Genomic DNA, 13,994 nt, shown 5'->3' with positions numbered 1-13,994 from the left:
CACTTTAAACAAAAGTTCTCAAAGCAGTTTATATAGAAAAATAACAAGGTGGTTCCCTGTCCCGAAAAGACTCACAATCTACAGATAAACATAAGGTAGACACTAACAGCCACTGGAAGGATGTTGTCCTGCCTGCTTCTACTGCTTTCTCTTAGCCAAGAAAATTGGGAATTTAAGACACTTAAAGAGAAGAGGCTCTTGACCTGCCAAAATCTTCTCCCCTTGCCTCCAAAAGAGAGCACTTTCTGTGGAAAGGACAGTTTATCCTCCTAGGCCTTGGAATAAACATTGACCATGGACCCCAGATCCTAATGGTTCAGTTTGCATTGCAAAGCTTTCTCTGGACCAGCCTTACAAACTAAGGGGTGCTTAAATGGGCAGCCCTCTTTTTCCAAGTGCCTGTGTCCTGAATTGTACTTTTCTTTGGGAAGTACCCTGCTGTCCTGCAGGCATCCTTCTTTTTTCTTTCTTTCCGTAAGGGCAGTAAGCCACAGATGGGATGCCTCTTCTAAGCCAAAAGAATCTGTTTGCAATTAAAAGACTGCTGTGTGGCTTGGCAGAATTCCAGAGCGGCATGTTATAAGGCAAAGAAGAGAGGCAGATCCTGGCCAGAGCAAGGAGAAAAGCTGAGACTTGAAAAGAGCAATTGCTACAGCTTGCTGTCTCAGGATCTCAACGCAGCAGGTAGGAGAGGTGGTCTTTCTTTAAAAACAAAATAAAATCTTAAGCCCTTTCCTTGCAGTCTATAAACCTAATTTGGAGCATTGATGGCTAGAGTCATCTAGTCACTAATGACTAGAACAGCTTTGGAAGAACTTTCTCTAAAATCTGTTGGGGTACCATTTTGCTACTGTCAAATCAGTGCCTCCTTTCTGGAAACAATTCCCATCTCATGTGCATCACTGGGGCTACTGGGTTCTTGCTTTGTTTCCTTTCCCCCCTGCTGTGGTTTTTGATATTTTGAACAAAAAGAGCAAACAGAAGAGCAAGTGGATAGGATCAGGGATGAGAACGCTGTGCCCAGGACTGAGCCATGAGAACCTGGAAGGAGCTGCTTCCATGGCTCAGGACCAGTGGAGTGGTTTGTTCGTGTGGAATCCTGGGCGAGAACTGAGCTGACAACTAAATGGACATGCATTTCTTCAATCTGGAAAAGTATCAGCAGAAGTGGTTTGGGTATCAGAATGTGATTGTGAGTTGCTCGTAACCCCAGAATAGTGTAGGGAGTCGGCCAAATTCTATTGGGGGCACACAGGATGAAGTCTGGAATCTAAAACTGGAAATAATCTGCAGCCTTGAAACCAACCAACCAAGATCTCCTTCAGTGTGACCATCCCAGAACAGCCAGACTGCACATCTGGGTAACTCTGCTTTGCATTTGGTCTTTAGTTGCTGTTGTAGATGCAGAGATGGTTGCATCCCATGTCCTGCCTGCCCTTCAGATGCATAACCGTTGGCTCAAGAGTGCAGCCTTTCTCTTCTTCCACAGCTCCCCCTTCCTCCAAACTCACTTTACTGAAAGGTTTGTTTCAATGCCATTCTTGTGGGTGGACACGGGTGAAGTGTCTTGACTGAGGAAGGGCAAGGAATCAGCCCAAAACCTGGGATCCAGCTGGTTCATGCCATTGTCGGACATTTCTTGTCATGCCTGATTCACAAAAACCTTCAGGGATTTGACCTATGAGTGGACACTTTTGAATGTGATGTTGCTATGGTGACAGGGGCCTTTCTGGCTCCATTTGGTATGGAGAGCTTGTGACCATCCCAGCTGCAGGATGTCTCTGTGGAGCTGTCAAAGGGTGGGGGTGGGGAGAGCAGAGGGCTTGTGTTTTGAACTAGATGACAGAGATCGCACTGAGGGTGGGAAGGCTCTTCTGACTGACTCTTCTTTCTCTCATTGCTCTACACAGGTGACATGAGGCAGATCCTTTCCCTGCTGCTTTTTGTGGCGCTCAGCTGTGCTGCGAAACCCAAGCGGCAGCAGGCAACATCTGAATGGGACTACAGATCTGAAGGTAATGTGCCACGCATTGTTTGTGCCACTCCAGAAAGTGGACTGGGTTTTTGGACAACTCAGGAAGCTTGGGGTGCGGTGGGGCGGTGAGGGGTTGCTAGAGAGCACAGCTGGCTAGGTTGGGTCATATTACTTGGGTCTTGTCATCTTGGCTATGCAAGAGAGAAGGCAGAGCTCCCAGACTTCATGAATTCCAGTCAGCCATCCCAAATTCTTCTACATCTGGCTCATTCAAAGGTACACTTTTTTTTTTGCATAAAGCAAGTGGCTACTACTTACTAAGGAGGGCTGGTGATGCAAAACACCCAAATTGTCCCATCCCAAATAATCCTTACAGCTGTGAAAGTGGGTCTTAAAAGTTCCTTTGCCAAATTCTGTCTTTCAGAGCCTTTGTGTTCCCTGTGAAAACCTCTAAATCTATCCATACATCTGTACTCCATTCCAATGACCTGTCTGCAAGACTCCCCAGATATATTTCCAAGAGCCAGACATCTAATTTTAGGAAAGAGAGGATGCAAAATGAAACGTTTATTTTAAAATAAAGGAAGATCTGTACATTCCCCACCTCTGCCCTGAAATACACAACCTTACTATCCTACATAACACTTCCATCCCCATAATTAATGGCACTTCAACGTTCATGTTTGGTCTTATAATGCAGTAATTTTGTTTTTGTTAATGTCTTGCCCACCCTGAGCTCAAGTGAAAAGGGTGAACTACAGTGTATTAAACATGTAGTGTGTACACCTTTTTAATGTCACATGTGTTAGGCTGGATTTCATAACTGTGCTTTTTGCTTGCAGTTATTTAGTCTGACAAATAATTGCATTCCTAATCAAATGTAAACAATAAGTGCCCCTCTCCAAGTTAGGAAACAAAGCTGCTGTGCTGTAGCTCAGGGAAGAGTGTGATTCTGTGATAGGACTGCTTCTGATATTGCCTTGCACTTGCTGCTCTCTTCCAGCTGAAAAGGTCAACCTGAAGGGATGTGCCAATCTTACTGTTGTCCTGGACAACTGGAAATTTGCTATCATGACCCAAATCAAGAATCTTCTCCTTTATGATCACCAGACTGTGTTGCCTGACTATGGAAGGTGAGCCAGAAGGGAATGGGCTTCTAGTGACTGTCATCTTCCGCTGACTGCAATTCTGTTGTGGCCCCTTGGTTTTGGAACATTCTCCCAGAAGAGCTTCGCCGTGCACCCTCACTCAGGGTTTTTAAAAAGAACCTTGATAGCCCATCTTTTTGGAATGGCTTATATGCCGCTGTATCTGGTGGGTTTTAAAATGTTTAACATTCAGCTTTTAAATCTGGTTTTAACGGGGTTCTGTTATTCATTAATTTATTTATTTTAATGTGTCATTGATTGTCCTCCAATTTTTGTAAGCTCCCAAGCAATATTATATTGGAGGGCTGGGATATACATCCTGTAAGTAAGAAAGAGTAGTGGTGGTGGTAAGTCCACAGTGGACTGGCCCAACTTCTGACGCGTCAGCCATGTTTGGGCACCTTCCAAGGTTTGATGAACAGCTTGAATTTGCCTGCCTGCCTGCTTGGGGTTGCAAAAACAGGGTGTTCGTAAAGCACCAGGCAGGCCACAGCACATGGCTAGTGGACTGGATTCAGCTTTGTGGGTTACAAATTGTATAGATCTAGTCGTGTTTAAAAAAAAAACAGCCAAGGAAGAGTAATAGGTTTCTTTCAACTCCCTCTACGCTGGTGTAGAGTCCCCTGGCAAGTGAACATCTCTTTGGGCTAACTAGCCTTTTTGGTGGTCTGTCAGCATGTGCAAAGTTAACTTGAGTCGCTAGAGGACTTCTGCCTATATGCTTCCTCATGCAATGTGTCATCATGATGGGGAAATGTGGGCCTGGTTTGAGCTGTGAATCTTTCCAGAATTCTTCCCCTTAATATACTAAGGGGTATATTGTAGTTGGTACTAATTGTATGGAAGAAACATAGAATACTTTCACGCCCTTCCTTGCCACTTCTCCACCTAGAATCAAGCCCCTTTCTGATGCCCTTGATGACCTGTACAAAGAATTCAATGCACTCAAGGAACGGCTTGGAGAACTGACCACACGCTTTGAGGGAGTGGAGTCCTTTGTGGATGAGATGAACAAAGGCCAGAACCAGCCTCCTGCCAGGACTCCAGTTAGGGTGACCCAACCAGAGGCCGAGAAAGCAGCTGTTCCCTTGCCACCCAAGCGCCGGCGAGTCCTGGGCCGAAATGGGAGGAAGCCCACAGAGCTGCTGACAGATGGAGCACAATAGAAGCTACTCCAAAGTTTTCTTGTCAGAGCGCTATGAACTTTCCCATGTTTTAGAAGTCAAATATGTCTCTCTGCCTGCCTGTCCAACTTTATCTCTAAAAGACTGCTCCTGAAGAAGGTTGCATCATGAAAGGTCTAGATAAGAGAGCCAGAGAGGAGTCCTCTCCAAGCTAGCGAATCTGGGGACACAGGTTTATCATGTTCTAAAAGCTTGTATGTGTTGCACAGGTACAATCGGGATGGATTCAAGTAGATTCCAGGGATTATTTATGGAATTTAGCAGCATGGTTCCATTGAAAAGAAGGTATTGCTAAGAGGACTCATGAGTTACAGTAGGGTAGTCTGAATCTCAGTAGGGCTCATTCCTTAAAATATCTCTGCACATCTTGACCAAATTGAGAATATAAAGACTTGCCCTGAACTAACAAAAGAGCAGACTCACAGTCCAGCCAATACTCTCCACCTCACATAAACACCAGAATCTTGTAAGTTATGAAAAAGGACTTGCTTTGCTTTGCAAAGTTCCATAGTATCTTTCAGCTTCCCAGGAGGAAATAACTTCTACCCCATTTACACGGATTGTAGTGGCTGCAGCATCTAGTTCACCTGAAGTCAAGCAACGATAAAGGAAGTGGCTGACAGAGAGGTCAGCAAGAGAGCGACTCAACATCAAAATTAACTGCACTACTGCAGTGAGGAAGTAGCAGTTTTGGATGCCCCTCCCTGCTCCAGGAAGCCCCCTCTCTAGGGATGTGCACAGACCACGGTTCGGGCACAGGTTGGGCGCCGCCAGGGCCAGACGGATGTGGGAGAGTGGCAAGCAGGATCTCTTTAGAGAAGGAAAGCATGTCCTTATCTGCTCTCTGCCGCCTCATGGAGCTTCCTGTGCTCGCAGTGCCAGCACACACGGCATCTGCCCTCTCTTCCACCTGGAAACAGGGCTACACAACCCCCTGGGACATATGTTTAAGTGGCACAGAGGACTTCCTAGGGAAGGAGAGGGTGCCAACACTGCCCACTTCCTCACTTGTACCAGTGCAGTTAATTGGCAAGTTCTCTTGGGCTGTGCTGCTCTCTTGCTGCACCTGTGCATCCTGGCTCTGTATGTCAGTCAGTATCCAACAGTTGCAGATTAATCTGTTCATTCCTTGTAGTATAGACTACACAATAACCCACACATTCTGTTGTACAAATAAATGTGTAGATTCTCAGCGAGTAGAGTCTTGTGTAGGATGCTAGTTCATCGATTTGTTATCCTACTTCAGTGCAGAGTTGTATTTAAACATGCAGCCTCTAGGAGAAATCAAATGCCCTGGATGAGAACAAGGCAATGAAGTATAGATTAACCAGAGTTCTCTTAGGCTGAAGAGGCAAACTAGGGTAGTGGCTAAATAGCAATGGGATTGTGCAGGTGTATACTGCAGGACCAAAACGGTTAACTCTGAAGTAGGATCTGAATGTTTGTTCTTGTGTGTTTCAGTGCAAACCCAGTCTCTCCTCACCAAACCAAGCTACGGCATTCAAGCTTGTGTGTATTCGACAGTAAAAATGATGCTTTGGCCGAGGTTTATTAGTATCAAAACCAATAAAAAACACATGCTAAATGCAATGGCTACGACTGGAGACATTTGTATGTGAAGAAGAGCGTATGTGTGCCGTGTCCTGCAACAGCAAATCTGTAGGCAAAGGTGGTGAATCTCAGCTGTTGTGTGTCTAAATGGCCCCCCGGATGGAAACATTACTCATTTCTTGAAGGTGAAGTCCCACAACTTGAATGGGACAATTGGCTCCTTTTCGTGCTGTTCACCTAATGAGACTGCCCTGTTTTTCTGGAATAATCATTAAAAAAAAAAAAAAAATCTCATCTCCACCCCATGTCACGTGAAAGAAGCAGAGTAAGCTGTAAGTGGAAAGGATATTGTTCTAGAAGCCAAGGCTTTATTGGAAATGGGGAGTGTTGGGCCAAATTGCCACATAGCTAAATGTCACAGATAATCTCGAGCCAGATTATGAGTAAGTGAGTTTTATATAATACTTCCTGGCCCCTCCGCCAGGAGCTTGCAGGCACTCCTTTTTCTAGACATTCCATACAGCTGATGGACACTTAGACATTGTGGGTGTAAGTCTTGGCTTGTGGATCTTGCAACACAGGCAATGCACCAGCACTGTGGTGACAGGAAAGCCAAAACATTGAGAACCGCTATCACTTTTTCATCAGCAGTTTTAAGTTGCTTCTAGGCACACGTTTGTTTGGTTTTTAAGTGCTAGGTATATAGATCCAGCACTCCCAGCCAATGCCCTTCAAGGCACAAGGGGACAGTGCTATTGCTTGAGCTGATGGCTGCTAGTATAAATGGCAATATGGAGTTTAGCAGAATTGGCATGGATGGCATAATCCCACAGCTGAACTGGAAATGGAGGGTGAAAAGTAGCACCAACTGGAACGGGTGTCTTGAACGTGGAGCGTTATCTTAGTCATTGTGCTGTTCCTGAAAAGACACTGGCTTATGCACATTGACTGTCTGCTGGAAACATCTTCAGAGGTACGCTTAGGGCTCAGACGTTGTATGTGGTGGTACAAAATAGTAACACAATTACAGGGCTGGGCTCACACAAACGCATTTTGTTTTTTGCTATATCATGGTAAGATTTCCAACTACTGGATTTAAAAAAGAGCTTAAATGTGCACATTGTGCATCCTGTAAGCTGAACTACACCTACTTTCACTCACTTTGAACTCTGCTTGCATTTATTTTTGACAAATCCAGTTATTCTGCAAGGCAAGTCACTTTTTCCAATAGTACAGCTGAACCCATTTGCAGTAGGATTTGGTGAATTGTGCCCTGTGTATCATATCTCAAGATCAGGAGGGGGGTTTGCTTGCTGGAAGCAATAGTTTTCATGAGTACTCAGTTCAGCTGCCATGTGCAATATACACATATATGTTGCCTTTAGCTGGAGTTGTGACTAGGATCCTTTGAAATATAGGGCATGAACATTTGGCTTTTACATTCCTTTTAAAAAAAATGCTATTTTCTATTTCACTAGCAAAACCTTTTTAAATTAAACCCACTGTTGAAATCCATTGTTTTTCTGCAGCTAATAGCCACAACACACCAGTGTTTTACACAAATGTGTAGCATCAGCACAGCCTTTACACAAGTATGTTCATGTCACCAAATGAGCCAAGTGTGAGGACATGGGTCAAATCTCTTGTTGGAAGCTTCTCCATAGGCGTCTCCCAGAGACTTCAATCTTCACTTCCCAGATAACTTTCATCCTAGCCTGATGAACAAATTGACATTCTGCAAAGGCACAGATAAGCATGTTGGTCATGTAGTGATCATTTGCCTGGATGTCCCTCTTTGTCTGCAGTGTTACAACCACAGCTCATAATCTTTTCAAGCCGATTTGGCAGAATTTGGGAGTGACTTGCCCTGTTGCTTTATACATTTTCACTCAAAATGTATGTATATTTACTTAGAAGTAAGTATTGGTGGGATTTAATTCGGATTCCTACTTTTACTTTAGGTAACTGTTCTATAATACCAGACTCCCTCAATTTTTTATAATTCTTTACTAAATACCTATAAAATATGCAAACTCGAGAATTGCTTATGCATATTTTTATAGTTGTGTGTAGAATAGGAGAGTGTCAAATTATTTATCCTTGTATTTTAGATTTGGGAAATACTCAGGATGATAGGTAATGGGTGGAGGAAATAGGACATGGGGACCCCCATGAGTGAGTGTTGTCCTGCTGAGTGGAGAAATCCACCTTCAGCCAATTCTCCCTTCCAGGGTCTTTCTAAGACTCTTGAGAGGCTCAGAGGCAGAATGTTCCATTTGTCCCCCACCCACTTTACTCTGGCTGACATACTGCGCAACATTATGCATGTGATGGAATGAAACATCTGTGCAGTAGCACAAGAGCAAAATTGTGCAAATGTCACAACTCCATTTGCACATTCTTTGCACTTAAAACAGCACTCTTGTGTAGTTGCACAAACATTATGTCCCCCCCTGCGCAATGTTGCATACTCTGTTAGCCACTGCATCCTGTGCCACTGCCATAACCCAAAATACTGCTTAGATGCAGAAACCAGCAGATGGAGCTTTTCAGGGCATGGAGATAAGTGTGATGGGTGCTCAGAGCTGCAGATTAACAGTTGTTCAATGTCAATTTAGAAGGTGGCAACACAATACTGCTGGTGGCTCATTCCCTCACGGTCCAGAGTGCAGGCTGCTGACACAGCAATTCCTTCTATTCTCTTAGAACCATAGAATTTTAGAGTTAGAAGAGGCCTTAGACGTCTTCTGCTTCAATCCCATGCTTAGGGCAAGAATCTGCTAACAATATCCCTGATGGATGGCCATCCAGCCTCTGTTCCAAACCAGACTATTCTTTTCCAGAGGTAGGGAAAGACTTCCTAGAGGGGTATATTGATATCCTGGCTGCTTCTTGTCTCTCGAAATATTGTTGTATTTTTAGAGCAGTGCTAATTACTTCACCAGTATCTCCAGGAACCATGATCACTGCTGCAAGACAAGTTGGGTACTTACTTTAAAAAACTGATCAGTAGCTAGATAAGTAAAAGGTGCTTCACTCTCCCCACACTCCTTAGCCAGGCCCCTTCTCCTCTGCTCCTACCTTCATCTACAAGACTGCTACTTGCATTGTTGGCCGTTTCCCTGAGCGAATCACCCTCAGTCACTAAGTTCAGAGACTTGAAAGTCCAACCATTACTCCACTTGGTCTTCCATTGATCTGCTTTGAATTTCTATCATTCATCTGGAATGCATTGGACTTTGTACATTCAGTTATGTTTATCAGAGAGCAGTGTTGTGTAGCTGGCTGACCATCACTGTTCTTGGGCAGAATTCCCTATAACAGGGATTCCCAGATGTTGCTGATCACAACCCATAACCCGCAGCCAAAGGCCATTGCAGCTGGGGATGCTGGGAGTTGTAGTCAACAACATCTTGGAATCCCTATTACAGGGAGCACTGTTCTTGGCCCAGGCCGATTGCTGACTTGAGAGCCCAGAATAGTCTGCTCATGGGAGCTAACACTGTGCTTTAGGAATGGCCTATGGGAAATGAATGCATAGGAGCAGTCCTCCTATGCGGAGAGGTGAGGCAGTCACCTCAAGCAGCAGCTTATTGGGATGGCAGCAGGGTAGCAAGATGTCCTCCATCGCCTCACGTTTTTGCTGCCACCGTTTCAGAGAACCTGTTTGCTGAGGAGTGGCACAGCAGCCAGTTGGCAAAGGGCCTCTGAGACTGTTGTCTAGATGCTTGGCCACCACCACCATCTCATTAGGCTTCCTACCACTGCTCAGGTCCATCTGGCTCTTATTCCAATTTTCCTCATTGTCTCTGCCTTTTCAAAAGGCAAGGAATAGAGAACAGAACAACTGGAAGTGCAGACTCCACTGTTCCTCTTATTCTCTTCCAGCCTCTTTTTTCTCTCTCTCTCTCTCAAAAAAAAAAGAAAAAAAGAAAGCAGGGAGAGTTGGGAAACCATAGCAACCACTGGATGGGCATGAATAGTGGCTCCCACTACTGCCACCTTTCCCACTGGGTAAGGGGATGGGAGGGAGAAAAGAAGGGAACAGTCTAGAACTGGTCAAGGAAGGGGAGAAGGAGGAACAAGCACACCGTGACCAGAGAAGACTCCCTGCAGTCTCCTCTGGTTGCTGAATGGCCCTTTCATATTCTGCATTAGAAACTGGATTTGGGAGTCCCTGAAGAAGGCTTTTGGAGGGTGTGTGGGGCAACAAGAAAGGAAAGGCGGGTGGGGGGCGGGGTTAGAAACAGACCAAGAGGAAGGGAAATGGGGCTGTAGGCTGATGAGGGAAGATGAGGAAGAGAAGTGGAGAGAAGAAATAGTTATGCAGCAATTGGAGAAGCCTGCCTCCTGGCAACCTCTTCTGTGTGCTATTGCTATTTGTGTAATGCTTTTCAAAAGTTCTCAAAGTGGTTTACATAGGAAAGAAGATGGCTCTTGGTCCCCAAAGGGGCTCTCCGTCTAAAAAGAAACATAAAGGCAGGCCCCAGCGACAACCACTAGAGGGATGCTGTTTCTGGAGCTGAATGCTCTCCCCGAATATAAGAGAATCACCACTTTGAAAAGGGCCACTTTGCCCAATGGAGTGGAGGGCCACTTTGCCCAATGGGGTGTCAATTGTCACGCATTCATCAGTTGTCACCACAGACACACCTAACTGGAGTTACCAGGAACATATTCCACCCCAGCCCCACCTGCTGGCTTTATCTGCTTGAAAACAAATTACAACAAACTGTAAATTTTCAGTGACTTCATCATTACAATCTTCTTGCATTGACCTACAATAACTAATTTAATTCTAGCAACAAATTGTGCAACCCTGATTGAAGAGGATTTCTTCTGAATTTTATCAGTAATGACTTTTCCAGCCTCTGTCGTCTGAATTGTTTTCTTCCTTGAAATTTAATATTTTAAAAGTGCCATATTTTTTAAATAATGGGGAAAGTATGGTTTAAAGGGATTTGTATATAGGAATATTGCTGTTTTCAGTCATAATGCATTTTCCAACTTTTAATTTTTTTAAAAGTACCTAGTGCCAACTGCATACAGGGTACTTGTATAAGGGTAGTAGTTGGGTCCCTGCCCTGGGGAACATACAATCTAATTAGCAACAGAAGGAAGGAAACAGAAAAGGGAAGGGATGGGAACTGGGGGTTTGTTCTCCCCATGGTAATATAGGCCTTGCTGGCCAAAAGGAAATCTCCATCCTAAAATGTGAGAATCTGAGTTCCTTAGCATTATATAGCACAACGGGGGAAAGTCTGGGGAGGTGGCAAAGAAAGCTGTGTCTCAACATGGGATACTTTTATTAAAAATGCATCCATTGAAAAAGAACAAACCACATTCTATAAAGTGTTCTATAAAGGCTCATTGAAGCTGAACTCTACACAGGCTGTGTTAAAAGTATGTGGGCAAATATGTTAATATTGCTGATGGTTATTAGTGGAATGGAATCCCTTCTGAGGGGATCACACACTGGATAGATGTAGCAGCAAAGGATAATATTGTAACCTAAGATGCAATGCCTAGGAGAAGGCAGGAGGTTACCTGCCAGGTTACCAAGGTAACCAGGTGAAGCAATTGAACAGTTGCTGGAGCTGTTGGTGAGGGAGAGCAGTCTGAAGCAGCAAGCAGCAGCACCTATGTGGAAGAAGGCTACAGAAGCTGAGAAGCCAAGACTTGAAAGAGAGAGGCTGATCTATTCTAGATGGTCCTGTAATGTACCAGAGCAGAAGGGACGAGCACTTAAGTGTCAGGTCTGACTGAAGCTGCAAGGGAGTTTGGTGGGACAGTGGAAAGGGCATCTCCAGAGGTGGGGGAAATTGCCATGTGGGTTACTGTCACTGTCTGTTTATGTTGTTCTTTTGTGATGACCACTGATATTACTTCACATCTGCTTCTTTCTTCTGCCCATACATTCTGTTAAACGTACTCTGCTTGTTGGATCTCCTTAATTTCTGATAGCCCAGGGCCTGTTACAATATTTCTGAAATACCAGAGATGTGTGTTAATAGTGCAATACACAGAAACGGTACCTATATGAGCCAGACAAGTACTCTGTTAAGGCTGGGTTTTTTCTCCAACCATGTTTGGTGGACTTATGTCAAAACTGTGTCTTCATGAGAAGTTGTCATTAAAGTTATCAGAGATGCGACTGGGGTGGAATTCCTGGAAGCCTCAGCGATGGACTGTAACCCCAAGGGATGTGTGTTCCCCTGCAGCTCGGGGGGGGGGGGGGGCTCCTGAGGGAGCAGTGTCAACGACTGGGTGAGTGAAATGATTCCTGGCAAAAGACATCCAGTCAGCCACATGGTACTGGTGGGGGTCTCTGCATTCCCACTGCCTTGTCATCCCAATCCAACTTGCAGCTGCTTTTCCTGACAAATGAGATCCATCCAGACCAGCACTTTGTTTCCAGCAGAGGACAGCCGGCTGCTCCCTTGGGAAGCCCATATGCAGGACAACAACTCTCCCCTGTTCTTTGTCCTCCAGCAGTTAGTAATGAGAGGTAGACTGCCTATGAACATGGAGGTTCATTTAGACTAGGCTGACCTCTAGCCACTCAGGGATCTCCAAGTTGTTCTTGGCCCCTGCCACTCTGTCTCTCCAGTCCTCCTGGGCCTCTTCTCTGCTCCTGCCCTGGCCCACCTAGAGGCAACCCATTTCTTGCTGGAGCTGAGCTAAAGATGACTTTTTGCTTTGGGCTGCCAGCCTTGTCTTTAGATCAAGAGGAATTACACAGACTCTGAAGATGCCTCCCTGCATCTCTCCCTGGTCTAGTTTCATCTTCTCTAGGGCAGGGGACATCTTGCTCAAGGGGAAGGGTTAAGGATGGATCTTGCTCAGGCCAGGGGGATGGTGGCCAAGATCCCTAGTAGCATGTCCAGATGGGGTCGAAAAGACCTCCACCTGCAACCTGGAAAGCCAGTCATAGTGTCCAAGCTAGATGGATCAAGGGTCTGATTTGCTAAAAGGCAGTTTCCTATGTTTCTAACTGCTTACTATACTAGAACAGAGGTTTGACATCATCTGGGGTTATATTGTAACATTATTTCATTGCCTTGGATGGAAAGGCTCAATCTGATAATTTTAAAAACACAATCATACTTTGGAGAGGGCCCTCCATGTGTGGAGCCAGGGACAACTGCCTCTACGTCCCCCACCAAAGGCCCCATCTCTTGTTTATTCCTGCTTAAACCTCAGTCTGTCTGATTTAGAATTTCCACGTTTTTGTGAGCACTCGGAATCTCTCAGGAATAGCGGGTCCTACTGCAGGCAGTGGTGCCATCTACTGGCTCCACCGCACAACTCTGCTTTAAAAAAAAAGAAATCTAGTCTTTCCAGAAGCCACCTGTCTGTACACCCCATTGCCCCACCCCGCACTAAAGCTACGCTTAAAAACATTTGAAACCTGTTTTTTCGTCGCACTGAAATCTGGGGGCTCACCCTAATGCTTAAGCAGCTGTTTTAAAAAATAAAAAACCCGTAAGAATTGCCTTGCAGAGTGTGACAGACTCAGAGTCTATGTAGTCCAGCCTTCTGTTTCCAAGAGAAGCCAGCCAGCTCAGCTGCCTTGGGGAAGCTGACACGCAAGGCAGGAAGCTAGCAGACCCTCGCTGTCCTTTTCTGTACTCAGAGCCACAGTGCCTCTGAGCATGGATGCGCCATCTCCCCATAGCATCCTCCCATGAGCTTGCAATGTTGTTCAGGCAACTACTTTTTTCTTTTTCTTTTTTGCACTCCATCATAAGAGGAGCTCCCTCCATGTACTCACCCCACCCATCTTCCCCAGAGCACTTAAGCCAACCTCTTCCTCACTGCTCCATTATTTCCCTCTTCCGAGCGGCTGAAACTGCAGAGGCTGCTTTTCGCACGCAGGCTCCCAGTCCCACCCGTTCATACGATGCAGTTGTCTTATACTGTGTCACGAACCCATCTAGCCCACCGCCGCTTACTCTACCAAGAAGCCGCCCGCTCTCCAGGGCGTTTCCCCGGAGATAATGTCAACAGGATCCATCCCCAGTAAGCCACTCCCAAGCACAGCGCCAGGGCCGCCGCCGCCGCCGCCTCTCTTTCTTTCCCCATCGCCTTAGTAACCTCAAGCGGCAGCGCTACAAATCTTGACTGCCCCTCCCT

At 45.5% G+C, this 13,994-nt stretch overlaps 1 protein-coding gene and 1 long non-coding RNA gene across 5 annotated transcripts; one reads left to right on the top strand and one right to left on the bottom strand.

Annotated features, from left to right (window-relative positions):
* The first annotated feature begins 389 nt into the window (after window positions 1-389).
* Window positions 390-5,897, top strand: LOC128341784 (uncharacterized). Of its 4 annotated transcripts, XM_053288326.1 has the most exons (5): window positions 390-684; window positions 1,390-1,522; window positions 1,911-2,015; window positions 2,979-3,108; window positions 4,016-5,897. In XM_053288326.1, exons 2-5 carry the CDS (start codon window positions 1,402-1,404, stop codon window positions 4,287-4,289), a joined length of 630 nt encoding a protein of 209 aa, XP_053144301.1. In that variant the 5' UTR covers window positions 390-684; window positions 1,390-1,401; the 3' UTR covers window positions 4,290-5,897. The 4 variants fall into 4 exon arrangements, with proteins under 4 accessions (XP_053144301.1, XP_053144303.1, XP_053144304.1 ...); XM_053288328.1 differs by lacking the exon at window positions 1,390-1,522 and having other exon boundaries at window positions 430-684; XM_053288329.1 differs by lacking the exons at window positions 390-684; window positions 1,390-1,522 and adding an exon at window positions 744-1,361.
* A 5,244-nt stretch (window positions 5,898-11,141) lies between these two features.
* On the bottom strand, window positions 11,142-13,991 carry LOC128345534 (uncharacterized). Its single transcript, XR_008316515.1, has 2 exons — window positions 13,814-13,991; window positions 11,142-11,844 (listed from the first exon to the last, which is right to left on the bottom strand). It is a non-coding gene; the product is annotated as an uncharacterized LOC128345534 (long non-coding RNA).
* Between the last annotated feature and the right edge of the window lie 3 nt (window positions 13,992-13,994).

Source organism: Hemicordylus capensis, chromosome 2, assembly GCF_027244095.1.
Source record: "Hemicordylus capensis ecotype Gifberg chromosome 2, rHemCap1.1.pri, whole genome shotgun sequence".
Taxonomy (NCBI): Eukaryota; Metazoa; Chordata; class Lepidosauria; order Squamata; family Cordylidae; genus Hemicordylus; species Hemicordylus capensis.
The sequence above is the reverse complement of the archived record's forward strand: the minus strand, read 5'-3'. Positions and strand labels throughout refer to the sequence as shown.